The 15951-nt window shown below is 41.4% G+C and overlaps 1 protein-coding gene across 1 annotated transcript in view; it reads left to right on the plus strand.

Moving 5' to 3' along the window:
* Positions 1-15951, plus strand: part of LOC127574616 (CMP-N-acetylneuraminate-beta-galactosamide-alpha-2,3-sialyltransferase 1-like) — a 52396-nt gene that overhangs the window by 21151 nt on the left and 15294 nt on the right. Inside the window, exons 3-4 of the mRNA XM_052023764.1 lie at positions 5094-5273; positions 7974-8019. Coding sequence (XP_051879724.1) covers positions 5094-5273; positions 7974-8019 — 226 coding nt within the window. The remainder of the gene's footprint in view (positions 1-5093; positions 5274-7973; positions 8020-15951) is intronic.

Below are 15951 nucleotides of genomic sequence, written 5' to 3' on the forward strand. Positions count from 1 at the left end.
CAAAAATTTGGGCACCCCTGCTCAAAGTTTTTGTTACTGTGAATAGCTAAGCGAGTAAAAGATGACCTGATTTCCAAAAGTCATAAAGTTAAAGATAACACATTTCTTTAATATTTTAAGCAAGATTACTTTTTTATTTCCATCTTTTACAGTTTCAAAATAACAAAAAAGGAAAAGGGCCCAAAGCAAAAGTTTGGGCATCCTGCATGGTCAGTACTTAGTAACACCCCCTTTGGCAGGTATCACAGTTTGTAAATGTTTTCTGCAGCCAGCTAAGAGCCTTTCAATTCTTGTTTGGGTGATTTTTGCCCATTCATCCTTGCATCCTTTCTCCAACAAAATTCAGCGTCAGAAGTTTGCAAAGGAACATCTAAACAAGCCTGATGCATTTTGGAAACAAGTCCTGTGGACTGATGAAGTTAAAATAGAACTTTTTGGCTGCAAGGAGCAAAGGTATGTTTGGAGAAAAAAGGGTGCAGAATTTCATGAAAAGAACACCTCTCCAACTGTTAAGCACAGGGGTGGATCGATCATGCTTTGGGCTTGTGTTGCAGCCAGTGGCACAGGGAGTATTTCACTGGTAGAGGGAAGAATGAATTCAATTAAATACCAGCAAATTCTGGAAGTAAACATCACACCGTCTGTAAAAAAGCTGAAAATGAAAAGAGGATGGCTTCTACAACAGGATAATGATCCTAAACACACCTCAAAATCCACAATGGACTACTCAAGAGGCACAAGCTGAAGGTTTTTCCATGGGCCTCACAGTCCCCTGACCTAAACATCATCAAAAATCTGTGGATAGACCTCAAAAGAGCAGTGCATGAAAGACGGCCCAAGAATCTCACAGAACTAGAAGCCTTTTGCAAGGAAGAATGGGCAAAAATCCCCCAAACAAGAATTGAAAGACTCTTAGCTGGCTGCAGAAAATGTTTACAAGCTGTGATACTTGCCAAAGGGGGTGTTACTAAGTACTGACCATGCAGGGTGCCCAAACTTTTGTTTCAGGCCCTTTTCCTTTTTTGTTATTTTGAAACTGTAAAAGATGGAAATAAAAAAGTATTATTAAAGAAAATTGTCGTCTTTAACTTTATGCCTTTTGGAAATCAGGTCATCTTTTACTCGCTTGGCTATTCACAGTAACAGAAATTTTGACCAGGGGTGCCCAAACTTTTGCATGCCACTGTATATAATTTAGATAATGTCCCAAAGACATGGTTGCTAAATTTGCTGATGACACAAAAATATCTAAGAAAATAAGATGTGAAGGGAACTTATAGTGGCTACAAAGAGATGTAGATTGGTTCAGTGAGCGATCAAAGATGTGAAAATGTGAACTTGTCCATCTTGACAGGAAAAATAAAAAAAGAAGCAAATGATGTAAATGGTGAGAGATTGCATGGCTCTGAGATGCAGAGTGTTTTGGATGTCATAGTACATGATTTGCATAAGATAGGTACCCAGGCACAGCAAGTAATTAGGAAATCTAACAGAATGTTGTTGTTTATTGCATGTCGAGTTGAATATAAACAACAGGTGATGTTACATAGGGATTCAGTAGGTCCTTATCTGGAGTACAGTGTACAGAACTGATCTCTTTATTTAAGGAGCAATGTTAATGCATTAGAAGCAGTTTAAAGAAAGCTTACCTATTGGCATGTTATCTTATGAGGAAAGATTATACAAACTAAGCTTGTATCCACAGGGCTTGATCAATACATATAAGAAACGTAAGACAATTGTGAGGGCATGTTTCCTCCTTGGGGGTCAATATTTAAAACTACGGGATAGTGCCCGTTTAATATAGAGGTGAGGTATGAGCTTTTGAATAATTTGGAATTAGAATTGGTCTATTATTGCCACATGTCCCAAGGTACAGGGAAAAACTTGTCTTGCATACCGTTCATACAGATACATTCATTACATAGTGCATTGAGCTAGTACAAGGTAAAACAATAACAGAATGCAGAATAAAGTGTAACGGTTACAGAGAAAGTGCAGTGCAGGTAGACAATAAAGTGTAAGGTCATAACGAGGTAGATTATGCGGTCAAGAGTCCATTTTATCATACTAGGCAACTGTACAATAGTCTTATAACAGCAGGATAGTGTCACAAACCAGCAACAAAAGAAACACACTGAGCATGATTCAGTGTTAAAAACTATTTTATTAATCACTACTTATGATAATACGTAAAATAAAAGTAAAAATGTTAGTATGTTAGAATTCAAAAATGTTAAACCTCGAACGTTAACCCCAAAATTAAACTCTTCATGTGTGTGTGTGACAAAGTCCAAAACTCCCAGTTCCTGAATGGTTCTTAAAGTTCAGTTCCGCAAGCCATAAGGTGAAACATGAGCAAGGGCTTCTTCAACAACCACCGTTGTCTGAAGATAAGATGTAGATGTAGAAAAACATAGAGAGAGTACATACGAAATCCAAATGTTCCACGATGGAACCCAAACGACACTTCAGTGTTTACTCGGTAGTGACTTCCTCACCCCGAAAAGCATCCGAACCGTGGTCGTCCACACACAAATACCTGTTTCCTTCTACAGGTCAGCAACAAAGTGAACTCCACTGGATTACTTCCAACTTCCATACAGGGATTTCAGCGGCAAACACAGTTATTGTTTCTCATCCATCGATAGAGAAAACAAGCAGGCTAGTGTCTCTCTCCCTTCTCTCTCTCTCCTTCTTCTAACTTCTTCAACAACGTCATTACGTCCTTTATCTTCTATTGACGTAAGCACGCCCCACACACACATACACACACACTCTCTATCTTAAAGGGACTTTCACTGAGTCCGTAACAATAGAAGCTGTCCTTGAGCCTGGTGGTACATGCTTTCAGGCTTTTGTATCTTCTGCCCGATGGGAGAGGGGAGAAGGGAGAATGTCCAGGGTGGGTGGGGTCTTTGATTATGTTGGCTGCTTTACTGAGGCGGTGAGAAGTATAGACACGGTCCATGGAGGGGAGGCTGGTTTCCATGATACGCTGAGCTGTGTCCACAACTCTCTGCAGTTTCAAGATAGGATGCTTTCTATGGTGCATCAATAAAAATTGGTGAGGGTCAACGAGGACATGCCTAACTTCTTTAGCCTCCTGAGAAAGTAGAGCGCTAGTGAGTTTTCTTGGCTGTGGCGTTTACATGGTTGGATCAGGACAGGCTATTGGTGATGTTCACTCCTTGAAACTTGAAGCTCTCAACCCTCTTGACCTCAGCACTATTGATGTAGACAGGAGCATGTGCACTGCCCCCCCTTCCTGAAGTCAATGACCAGCTCTTTTGTTTTGCTGACATTGAGGGAAAGATTGTTGTCATACGCCATGTTATTAATTTCTCTATCTCCTTCCTGTATTCCGACTCATCGTTATTTGAGATATGGTCCGCTAACAGTGTTATCACCTGCAAATTTGTAGATGGATTTAGAGCAGAATCTGGCTACGGAGTTGTGAGTGTATAGGGAGTAAAGTAGGGAGCTGAGGACGCAGCCTTGTGGGGCACCAGTGTTGAGAATAATTGTGGCAGAGGTGTTGCTGCCTATCCTTACTGATTGCGGTCTGTTGGTCAGGAAGTCAAGGATCCAGTTGCAAAGGGAGGTTTTGAGTCTCAGGTCTTGGAGTTTGGTGAGAGGTTTGCTTAGAGTTATAGTATTGAAGGCAGAGCTGTACTCAATAAACAATAGTCTAATATAGTTGTCTTTATTGTTCAGCTGCTCCAGAGATGAGGGTAGGGCCAGGGAGATGGTGTCCGCTGTGGACCTGTTTCGGTGGTAGGTGAATTGCATTGTGTCAAGGTGGTCTGGGAGGCTGGAGTTGATGCGTGCCATGACCAGCATCTTAAAGCACTTCATTATGGTGGATGTCAGAGCCACCGGGCAGTAGTCATCAGGTTTAAAATGTCTGCAAATATAATAATTTATGAATTTAATAACATTGTGGCTGATCTGACTAACCTCAACTTTGTATTCCTCCTACTATCAATAACCTTTCATCACCTTGCTTATCAAGGCTTCATTTACGTTTGCCTTAAAGTAACAATGAGTCAGGTTATGGGAAGGAGACAGTTTAGTAGCATTGTGTCATGACAACAACCTTTCCCTCAATGTCAGCAAAACAAAAGAGCTGTTCATTGACTTCAGGAAGGGGTGCGGTGCACATGCTCCTGTCTATGTCAATAGTGCTGAGGTTGAGAGGGTTGTGAAACTATTGAATGGTCCCTTAGTACAATAAGATCAACTCTTGACCTCACAATCTACCTCACTATGACCTTGCACCTTATTGTCTACCTACACTGCACTTTCTCTGCAGCTATTACACTTTATTCTGCAATCTGTTTATTGTTTTGCCCTGTACTACCTCAATGCACTGTGTAATGAATTGATCTGTATGAACGGTATGCAAGACAAGTTTTTCACTGTACCTTGGTACATGTGACAATAATAAACCAATTCCAATTCTAGAGTAGGTTCAAAGGGACAAATGGAAGAGAGTTCCAAAAACTCACAACCCTCAGAGAGAAAAACGTTCACCATTTGGATCATTTGCTTCTTTTTTATTTTTCCTGTCAAAATGGGCAAGCTCACATTTTCCAACATTATGCTCCATTTGCCAGATCTTTGATCACAGGAAGAAATATTGACCACTAGTTCTAGATTCTCCACAAAAGGAAACATCACATTTCTAAACAGTGTGGTGAAGCCTCGCCTGTATAGCTTCCCCTCATAAGACAACCTGCCCATAACAAGTTTTAGTAAACTTTCTTTGAACTGATTCCATTGTATTTATATCCCCCCCCCCCCTTTAGATTAGAATCACCTGCTCCTAATTTGTATATCCAAAGGTTTAGAAGGATATGGGCCAAACACTGGGAAATGGGATTGGCTCAAATAGACAACTTGGATGGCATGGACAAGTTGGGCTGAAGGGCCTGTTTCCATGCTGTATTACTCTATGACTCTATATGTAAATAACTGAGCATTGTCTATAGAAAGACATTTGGATCTCATTTGTATCACATTAAAGAACAGAGCAAGAATTATTTGAGTACTTGCATAATGATGTGCTTTTTACCCTTCTTTCCATACAGGATGAACCGTGCAAAGACCGTTGGCTACGAGGCAGATGTGGGTAGTAAAACCACACATCATTTCATGTACCCTGAAAGTGCACAAAGCCTGGCAGGCAATGTCTCTTTGGTTCTGATACCATTTAAAATATTGGACTTACAGTGGCTAATAAGTGCCTTTACTACAGGAAATATCACCCAGTGAGTCAGTTGCTAACTCTTCTCAAAGGAAACACATGTGAACAGATAGTAATTTCAAGATGGTTAGCTGCCCTCCGCATTACTTCCACTATATTTTTTTTCTTCCTTCCCCTGCCCTGAGAACATTGACTCATTCTGAGTTATAGCAAGTAGCCCTTGACAAGACTATCAGATTTAAACCCACGCAGGTTGTCAATGGGTGTGTAATGTTGGTCAATGCAAATTCTACTCTAGGACATACATGATGGGGCTCAGTAAAATTTGGCAATTCATTGATTACTTCCCCTTAATTGTCCATACAACATTCAGTGGCATGCAAAAATTTGGGCACCCCTGGTCAAAATTTCTGTTACTGTGAATAGCCAAGCGAGTAAAAGATGACCTGATTTCCAAAAGGCATAAAGTTAAAGATGACACACTTCTTTAATATTTTAAGCAAGATTACTTTTTTATTTCCACCTTTTACAGCTTCAAAATAACAAAAAAGGAAAAGGGCCCGAAGCAAAAGTTTGGGCACCCTGTATGGTCAGTACTTAGTAACACCCCCTTTGGCAAGTATCACAGCTTGTAAACGTTTTCTGCAGCTAGCTAAGAGTCTTTCAGTTCTTGTTTGGGGGATTTTCGCCCATTCTTCCTTGCAAAAAGCTTCTAGTTCCGTGAGATTCTTGGGCCGTCTTGCATGCACTGCTATTTTGAGTTCTATCCACAGATTTTCAATGATGCTTAGGTCAAGGGACTGTGAGGGCCATGGCAAAACCTTCAGCTTGTGACACTTGAGGTAGTCCATTGTGGATTTTGAGGTGTGTTTAGGATCGTTATCCTGTTGTAGAAGCCATCCTCTTTTCATCTCCAACTATTTTACAGACAGTGTGATGTTTGCTTCCAGAATTTGCTGGTATTTAATTGAATTCATTCTTCCTTCTACCAGTAAAATGTTCCCTGTGTCACTGGCTGCAACACAAGCCCAAAGCATGATCAATCCACTGCTGTGCTTAAAAGTTGGAGAGGTGTTCTTTTCATGAAATTCTGCACCCTTTTTCTCCAAACATACCTTTGTTCATTGCAGCCAAAAAGTTCTATTTTAACTTCATCAGTCCACAGGACTTGTTTCCAAAATGCATCAGGCTTGTTTAGATGTTCCTTTGCAAACTCCTGACGCTGAATTTTGTGGTGAAGATACAGGAAAGTTTGGAGAAAAAAGGGTGCAGAATTTCATGAAAAGAACACCTCTCCAAGTGTTAAGCATGGGGGTGGATCGATCATGCTTTGGGCTTGTGTTGCAGCCAGTGGCACGGGGAACATTTCACTGGTAGAGGGAAGAATAAATTCAATTAAATACCAGCAAATTCTGGAAGCAAACATCACACCGTCTGTAAAAAAGCTGAAGATGAAAAGAGGATGGCTTCTACAACAGGATAATGATCCTAAACACACCTCAAAATCACAATGGACTACCTCAAGAGGCACAAGCTGAAGGTTTTTCCATGGCCCTCACAGTCCCCCGACCTAAACATCATCAAAAATCTGTGGATAGACCTCAAAAGAGCAATGCATGCAAGACGGACCAAGAATCTCACAGAACTAGAAGCCTTTCACAAGGAAGTGTCGTCCCGAAATTAATTTTCCCCTTCTGTCCACTGTAAGTAACACAGTGCCACGAGGTCGATTCGAACAAATACCTTTATTAGCAGTGCACTGCTAGGAGAATTCTCTTCAGCACTCACTAAGAGTCGCTTCCCGAATTCTCCCCGCACAAAGGGCAGACAGACATTTATACAGGAATTGTCATGCACATCCCATGCAAACGGCGCCGCGAGTTTCGGTCAATCTATAGAGGTCCCGAGACAGCTATCACACCTCTTGTCTTAGTATAATTGAGTTGTAATCAAGGCATTCAAAGGCAGGTATCACCCTTCATTGTTTAGACTAAGCCTGCACCTCGATGTTAATTACACTCAGTATCGCCACCGTCTGACAAATCGGAATGGTCCGTTACCCGAAACAAAGGCAGTTTAACATTCCAACTTAACTAGTGGGCCAGCAGCTTGCTAGCCCTTGCTAGAGAAATATAAATGCATAGATATATATTTTGTTTACCAGTTATAGGTATGGTTGCAATTCTTAACCCTTCACTTCCTCAGAAGAATGGGCAAAAATCCCCCAAACAAGAATTGAAAGACTCTCAGCAGGCTGCAGAAAATGTTTACAAGCTGTGATACTTGCCAAAGTGGGTGTTACTAAGTACTGACCATGCAGGTGCCTAAACTTTTGCTTCGGGCCCTTTTCCTTTTTTGTCATTTTGAAGCTGTAAAAGGTGGAAATAAAAAAGTAATCTTGCTTAAAATATTAAAGAAATGTGTCATCTTTAACTTTATGCCTTTTGGAAATCAGGTCATCTTTTACTCGCTTGGCTATTCACAGTAACAGAAATTTTGACCAGGGGTGCCCAAACTTTTGCTTGCCACTATATATATCAATGGTTGTAGAGGAGGCATTGAGATATCCATTATAAACAATGAGTATTAGTGATGTAAGTTGTTACATCAATGGTCCAGAGCAGGTCACAAATTGGTCAGTAAAAGGCAATTAGGAACCAGATTATTCAGATAAAATTGTTATATTTCTATCTATATATGTGCTTGGAATGAGATGAATTGATCAAATGTTCTACATGATACTCTTTTATTATTTTATTAACAGCACATATACTCGAGTTTTAAGTAAAATCAAGGCAAATAAAGATAAGGTGAGTTAAAATTTAATATGCCTATTTAACTGGGAAGGGCCAATGGTTAAGTACAGATGGATGATCTTTGTTTACAATGGAAGTGGCATTAGTTGTAGCTTATCTACCTGTCTTAATTGAAGAACAAAACTAAATGGTACATGAAAAACACTATGATGTTGGAGGAACTCAGCAGGCCAGGCAGCATCCGTGGAGAAAAGCAGGCAGTCAACATTTCAGGTCAGGACCCTTCTTCAGAACTGAAGATAGGAAAAGGGGAAGTCCAATATACAGGAGGGAAAAACAGAGCAGTGATAGGTGGACAAAAGAGGGGAGGTGGGGTGGGCACAAGGTACATCTTGAAGTAAATCACTACAATTATATAGAGAAAAACAGAAAATGATGGAAACACACATTGGGTCAGCCAGCATCTGTGGAAAGAGAAACAGAGTTAATGTTTCAGGTTGAAGACCATTCATTAAAACCCAAAAGTGAAAAAGCAAGTTTGTTTTAAGTTACAGAGGGAAAATTAGAACAAGGGAAATATCTCTAATGTGTGGAGGCCAGGGCTGCTGTGGTGACATGCATTTTACAAAGCAATTTGGTTAATAGCTTAATTATGGCAATGAGGGAGTGCACTCAATGAGCTATACTCCATGGCCAACAATCTTGAGACAGGATACCCTGAGGCCCTCTTCATCATCACAAGGGACTTCAATCAGGCCAACCTCAAGAGTGTGTCACCAAAATACTATCAGCACATCTCCTGCTCCACCAGGGGTGCCAACACCTTTGACCACTGATATACAACCATCAAAGATGCCTTCCGAGCCACCCCTCGTCCTCACTTTGGGAAATCAGACCACCAGGCTGTGCTCCTTCTCCCTGCATACAAACAGAAACTGAAATGGGAGAATCCGGCATGGAGAGTCGTGCAGTGCTGGTCTGAGGAAGCAGATGAGCTCCTACGTGACTGCTTTGAGACAGTGGACTGGTCCATGTTCAAAGACTCAGCTGCCAGCCTTGATGAGTAAGTCACCACCATCAAGGACTTTATCAGCAGGTGTGTTGAGGACTGTGTACCAAAGAAGACAATACGGGTGTTCCCAAACAGGAAACCATGGATGAACCGGAAGATCCACTCCCTACTGAAGGAGAGGACTGCTGCACACAAATCTGGTAATCCTGATCTGTACAAGAAATCAAGGTATGACCTTCGGAAAGCTATCAGGGATGCCAAGAGGCAATACCAACTCAAAATAGAGTCCCTGACCAGCCGCCAGTTATGGCAGGGCTTACATGCCATAACAGGCTACAATACGAAGTCAGGCTGCATAGCTAACAACAGCACATCCCTTCCTGATGAACTTAACGCATTCTATGCGCGTTTTGAACAAAAGGGAAGTGGATTGTCACCATCCACCCTGACAGCCACCAACGCAGCTGAACCTGTGATCACAGTGGAGGATGTAAGATCAGTCTTCCGGAGAGTGAACACAAGGAAAGCACCTGGCCCAGATGGTGTCCCAGGCCATGTGCTCAGATCTTGTGCTGATCAGCTGGCAGAAGTATTTGTGGACATATTCAACCTCTCCCTGCTTCAATCTCAGGTTCCCTCCTGTTTTAAGAAGACCACTATCATCCTGGTACCAAAGAAAAACAAGGTAACATGCCTCAATGACTACCAACCAGTGGCACTGACATCCACCATCGTGAAGTGCTTTGAGAGGTTGGTCATGGCACGCATCAACTCCAGCCTACCAGACAACCTGGACCCACTGCAATTCACCTATTGGCAAAACAGGTCTACAGTGGATGCCATCTTCCTGGCCCTACACTCATCTCTGGAACATCTGGACAGTAAAGACACATACGTTAGACTATTGTTTATTGACTACAGCTCTGCCTTCAATACAATAATTCCAAACAAGCTTGTCACCAAACTCTGAGACCTAGGACTCAACACGTCCCTCTGTAACTGGATCCTTGACTTTCTAACAAACAGACCGCAATCAGTGAGGATAGGCAGCAGTACCTCCGGCATGATTATTCTCGACACTGGTGCTCCACAAGGCTATGTCCTCAGCCTACTACTCTACTCCCTATACACTCATGTGGCCAAATTCTGCTCTAACTCCATCTACAAGTTTGCAGATGATACCACCATTGTAGGCCATATCTCAAACAGCGATGAGTCAGAGTACAGGAAGGAGATAGAGAGCTTAGTGGAATGGTGTCATGACAACAACCTTTCCCTCAATGTCAACAAAACAAAAGAGCTGGTCATTGAATTCAGGAAAGGGGGCAGTGTACATGCACCTGTCTACATCAATGGTGCTGAGGTCAAGAGGGTTGAGAGCTTCAAGTTCCTAGAGTGAACATCACCAACAGCCTGTCCTGGTCAAATCACGTAGATGCCACGGCCAAGAAAGCTCACCGGCACCTCTACATCCTCAGGAGGCTAAAGAAATTTGGTTTGTCCCCTTTGACTCTCACCAGCTTTTACCAATGTACCATAGAAAGCATCCTATCTGGATGTATCACGGCTTGGTACGGCAACTGCTCTGCCCAGGATTGCAAGAAGCTGCAGAGAGTTGTGGACACAGCTCAGCGCATCACGGACACCAGCCTCCCCTCTTTACCTCTCGTTGTCTTGGTGTAGCAGCCAGCATAATCAAAGACCTCACCCACCTGAGACATTCTCTCTTCTCTCCTCTTCCATTGGGTAGAAGATACAGGAGCCTGAGGGCACGTACCACCAGACTTAAGGACAGCTTCTACCCCACTGTGATAAGACTATTGAACAGTTCCCTTATACAATAAAATGGACTATGACCTCACGATCTACCTTGTTGTGACCTTGCACCTTATTGCACTGCACTTTCTCTGTAGCTGTGACACTTTACTCTGTACTGTTACTGTTTTTACCTGGACTACATCAATTAACTTTGTACCAACTCAATGTAACTGCACTGTGTAATGAATTGACCTGTACGATCTGTTCGTAAGACAAGCTTTTCACTGTACCTCAGTACAAGTGACAATAATAAACCAATACCAATACCAATACCACCTCGAGTATTATGTATGATTTTGGTTTCCTTACCCAAGAAAAGATATAGTTGCTATTGTAAGACTACAACAGATACCTAACAGATTCCAGAGAGAGTGTGACTACCTTATGAAAAGAGATTAGGTCAACTAGGTTTGTATTCACTAGAGTCCAAAAGAATGAGAGGAGATCTAATTGAAACTTACAGGGCTCAACAGACTGGATGTAGGGAGGATGTTTCCCTGAGCTGGAAGTTCTAGAACCAGTGGTCACAGTCTCAGGATATAGGGTAAGACAATTAGGACTGAGATGAAGAAGATTTCTTCTTTCAGAGGATGCAAAACTGGTGGAATTCCTTGCCACAGAAGACTGTGGAGGCCAATAGAAGGCAATAAGAAGGCAATAGATAGATTTCTAGACATTAAAAAATCATTAAGGAGTATTTGGGCAGAACAGTAAAATGATATTGAGATCTAATAGTATAACATTTTGTGCAAAATGGTATATTTATTGGGCAAGGAGAAATTTTAAAAATGTGAGTGGGCATATTGATCCAGAAGTCGGCTGTATCAAGGACAATTGGTTGGAAGAGCAGATGGTTGGGTTGGAAATTAGCTACCCTAATTGAACTTAACTCACTGAATGTGGCCAAGAAGTGGAAACTTAGTGAACCCTGCTCAGTGTCAACTATGAACATATGAACATAAGTAATAGAAGCAGGTGTAGATCGTTCAGCTCCTTGTAGCTGCTCCACCAATAAGATAATGGTTGATCTGTTACCTGAGCACTACTATCCTGAATTAGCTCCATGTCTTATCATATCTAAAAATCTATTAGTCTTTCTTGAACACTGAATCTCCACAGTCCAATTGGGAGAGAATTCTAAAGATTCACAACCCGCTGGATGAAGAAATTTCTTTTCAATTCAGACCTGAATAGTCAACTCTATATATGACCTGGTTCTAGACAACCCAGCCAGGGCACAGATCTTTCCTGTATTTATCTAGTCAAACCCCAAAGATTCCATCTCTGTCTAAACCCAAGAGGGAATAGGTCCAGTCCACTTATTCTGTCCTCTGTTACTCCATCCATTGGCAGCCTCCATAAGTCACCTGGTCTCTTAATCTATCCTCCTAATTCATGTATTTATACGTTCATGTCACTTTCTCAACATTAAATTTCATTGGCTCTCTAACCATCTATTCCACCAGCACATTGTTTCTTTTTGAAGTCCATTACTCTCCTACTAATGCTTCACCTGACCTCCAAATTTTGTGTCATATTTGGTAATTGTGGCCTCTTCATCTCCTTTTCAATGCCACATTTTTGTCCCCTCCCTGGGCAAATTAGTTTAATCCTCCCCCCACAGCATTAACAATTGTCCCCATAAGGATATTATTCATCCAGTCTACTTCTCCCAGAACTGGTCCAAATCCCCTTGGAATCCAAAATCCTCCCTCCTGCATCATCTCTCCAGTTTTGCAATCATCTCCTCTGTCCCACTGTTTCTATTCTAATTAGCACATGAGATTGGGAATAATCTGAGATTAGCTCCATTGAGGTCCATCTTCTTGATCTCTTTTCTGACTTCTTATCCTCTGCCTGCACAGCCTATCTTTGTCATTGATGTCGGACTGGCCCACAAATTGCTTTTGGATCTGTGGTGAGAGGGTTGATGATGAAGGATTCGTATTAAAAAATTGCCTTGTACTTTGGCAATATGTTTTCTCTCCCATGTGGCATCTGAACCCCATTGCCCACATGATGTTGTCTATCTTGCCTTTAAAAATATCTGTTTTACCATTTGAGATTCCCATTCCTGGTCAGAGATAAGATCATGACATCTGAGTTATAATCAATGTAAGATGGCACTTTGAGAGTTTAAGTGCAGTAATACAAAACCAAAGAAGTGTGGATGCTGAAGATCTGAAATAAAAGCAGAACATTGCTAGAAATGCTCAGCAAGTCAGGTAGCATCAGTGGAGAGAATTAATGTTTCAAGTTGATGATTCTTTGTACATTCTTTTGAAGAGTCATTGAAATACTGATTTTGTTTCTCCTTTCACAGAATATGCCCGATGGGTCATCTTAATGTATTTTCTGTTTATATTTGTTTGAGACCATTGGTGACAAGATGGCAATGTTCCAGGGTTGGTTCAGGTTAGATGCTGCACATTGTCAAAATTGGACAATATCCCAATGCTGTGTGTCGACCCAAAACATCGACTGTCCCTTTGCCTCCAGAGATGCTGCTTGTTCTTCCAGCTGTTTGTTTCTTGCATCAAATTATTGTCTTCAGGAAAGAGCTTCATGGTGCTGTAGAATTGAAGTTTACTTTCAGCTTGTTGAAGTCACCTTTGGCAACATAACAGAAACTTGGTTCAACAGCCCAATTTATCCCATGCTTCCAATCCACATTCTGTAGAGCATTGCTAAAGTTCATTCAAACAAAGCAAGTATTGTTGCAGTGGCCTGATCTGATTCCAAACAAAATGACTACATTGTTGATTTCAAAGCTCGACAACCCTTCCTGAAATATGTACTGAATTCAGCGCTCCCTGGCACAGCACTCAGCTAAAGTGGACTAACAAGAGTAGAAAGCTAAAAGTAAATTATAGCAGATGCTGGAAGTTAGAAGAAAAGGCAGAGATGCTGAAAACTCTCAGCAGGTTAGGCAGCATCTGCAGCGAGAGAAACAGAGTTAACCTTGCAGATTGATGACCTTTTATCAAAGTTTTATCACCTGATCACACCAGGTAAATTTAATCTTGTGTGAAGGTATAAGACAGAAGACATCCATAATAGACCAGTCCTGATTTTAAAACCCTAATTTCAATAGAAATTAAAATTGATATTGGTTTATTAGTATTGGTATTAGTTTATTATTGTCACTTGTACCGAGATACAGTGAAAAACTTGTCTTGCATACTGATCGTACAGGTCAATTCATTACACAATGCAGTTACATTGAGTTAGTACAGAGTGCATTGATGTAGTACAGGTAAAAACAATAACAGTACAGAGTAAAGTGTCACAGCTATAGAGAAAGTGCAGTGCAATAAGGTGCAGGGTCACAACAAGGTAGATGGTGAAGTCATAGTCCATTTCATAGTATAAGGGAACCGTTCAATAGTCTTATCACAGTGGGGTAGAAGCTGTCCTAAAGTCTGATGGTACGTGCCCTCAGGCTCCTGTATCTTCTACCCGATGGAAGAGGAGAGAAGAGAGAATGTCCCGGGTGGGTGGGGTCTTTGATTATGCTGGCTGCTTCGCCAAGACAATGAGAGGCAAAGACAGAGTCCAAGGAGGGGAGGCTGGTGTCTGTGATACGCTGAGCTGTGTCCACAACTCTCTACAGTTTCTTGCAGTCCTGGGCAGAGCAGTTGCCGTACCAAGCCGTGATACGTCCAGATAGGATGCTTTCTATGGTGCATTGGTAAAAGTTGGTGAGAGTCAAAGGGGACAAACCAAATTTCTTTAGCCTTCTGAGGAAGTAGAGGCGCTGGTGAGCTTTCTTGGCTGTGGCATCTACGTTATTTGACCAGGACAGGCTGTTGGTGATGTTCAGTCCCAGGAACTTGAAGCTCTCAACCCTCTCAACCTCAGAACCATTGATGTAGACAGGTGCATGTACACCGCCCCTTTCCTGAATTCAATGACCAGCTCTTTTGTTTTGTTGACATTGAGGGCAAGGTTGTTGTCATGACACCATTCCACTAAGCTTTCTATCTCCTTCCTGTACTCCGGGCTAAGACGATGATTTAGCTCTTATTTGTACTGATTTCTTGTTGTGCAATCTAAACAATCCCATTCCCCAATGATTGGTACTGGGACCAATAATATATAAAACAACTTGGATATTGAAATACAGAGTAAAAATTTCAGCATTTGCCATTGATCAGAATCTTTTTCCCAGAGTAGAAATATCAAATAGTAGAGGACTTACATTTAAGGTGAGAGAGAGAAAGTTTAAAGTAGTTGTGGAAGGTAAGTTTTTTTACACAGAAAGTGCTAGGTGCCTGAAAGGGGCTGCCAGGGGTAGTAGTGAAAGTAGATATGATAGTGGCATTTATGATGCTTTTAGATAGGCACATGAATGTGCAGAGAATGGAGGGATATTGACCATATACAGGCAGAAGAGATTTAGTTTAATTTGGTATTATGTTCAGCACAGATATCATAGGCTGGAGGGCCTGTCCCTGTGCTGTATTATTCTATGTTCTATGTTTTATGATACCAAATGTGAACAGTGAGGTTGATACCGACAGGATATGGATGAGCCGATAGAACAAGCAGATGAGTAGCAGATGGAATTTAATACAGAAAAATGTGAGATGTTGCATTTTGGCAGAAGGAACAGAGAGAAAAAGGCAGACCGTTAATGGCAACGTTATAAAGAATGTGCAGGAACAGGGGAACCTAGGGATTTATGTGCATAGTTTGAAGATACCGGGACATATTGAGAGAGTAGGTACTGAATGGTCAGCTCTGTAAATAGGATATTGAATACAATATTTGAGGGGTTATGCTGAACCTTTATAATGCTCTGGTTAGTCCAAAACTAGGTTGTTACATTCAGTTCAAGTCACCACAATTTAGTTAAAATGTGAAAGTCTTTGAGACGGTGCAAAGGAGACCCACCAGAATGATTCCAGAAATGAGGTATTTCAGATACAAGGAAAGGTTGGAGGAGCTGGGGTTATTCTTGCAGCGTAGGAGGTTGAGGTGAAGTTCTATTGAGGTGTACAGATAAGAACAGGTTTTACATAAGGGAAACAAGAACTAGAGGACAGGTTTAAGAGGTATGCCAGGCATAGAAGGAGGAAATTTATTTACATAGCAAGTAGAAATGACCTGGAGCTAATTGCCTACAAGAATAGTGGAAGAGAGAAGATCAATGG

The sequence above is a fragment of the Pristis pectinata genome, chromosome 9 (assembly GCF_009764475.1).
Source record: "Pristis pectinata isolate sPriPec2 chromosome 9, sPriPec2.1.pri, whole genome shotgun sequence".
Taxonomy (NCBI): domain Eukaryota; kingdom Metazoa; phylum Chordata; class Chondrichthyes; order Rhinopristiformes; family Pristidae; genus Pristis; species Pristis pectinata.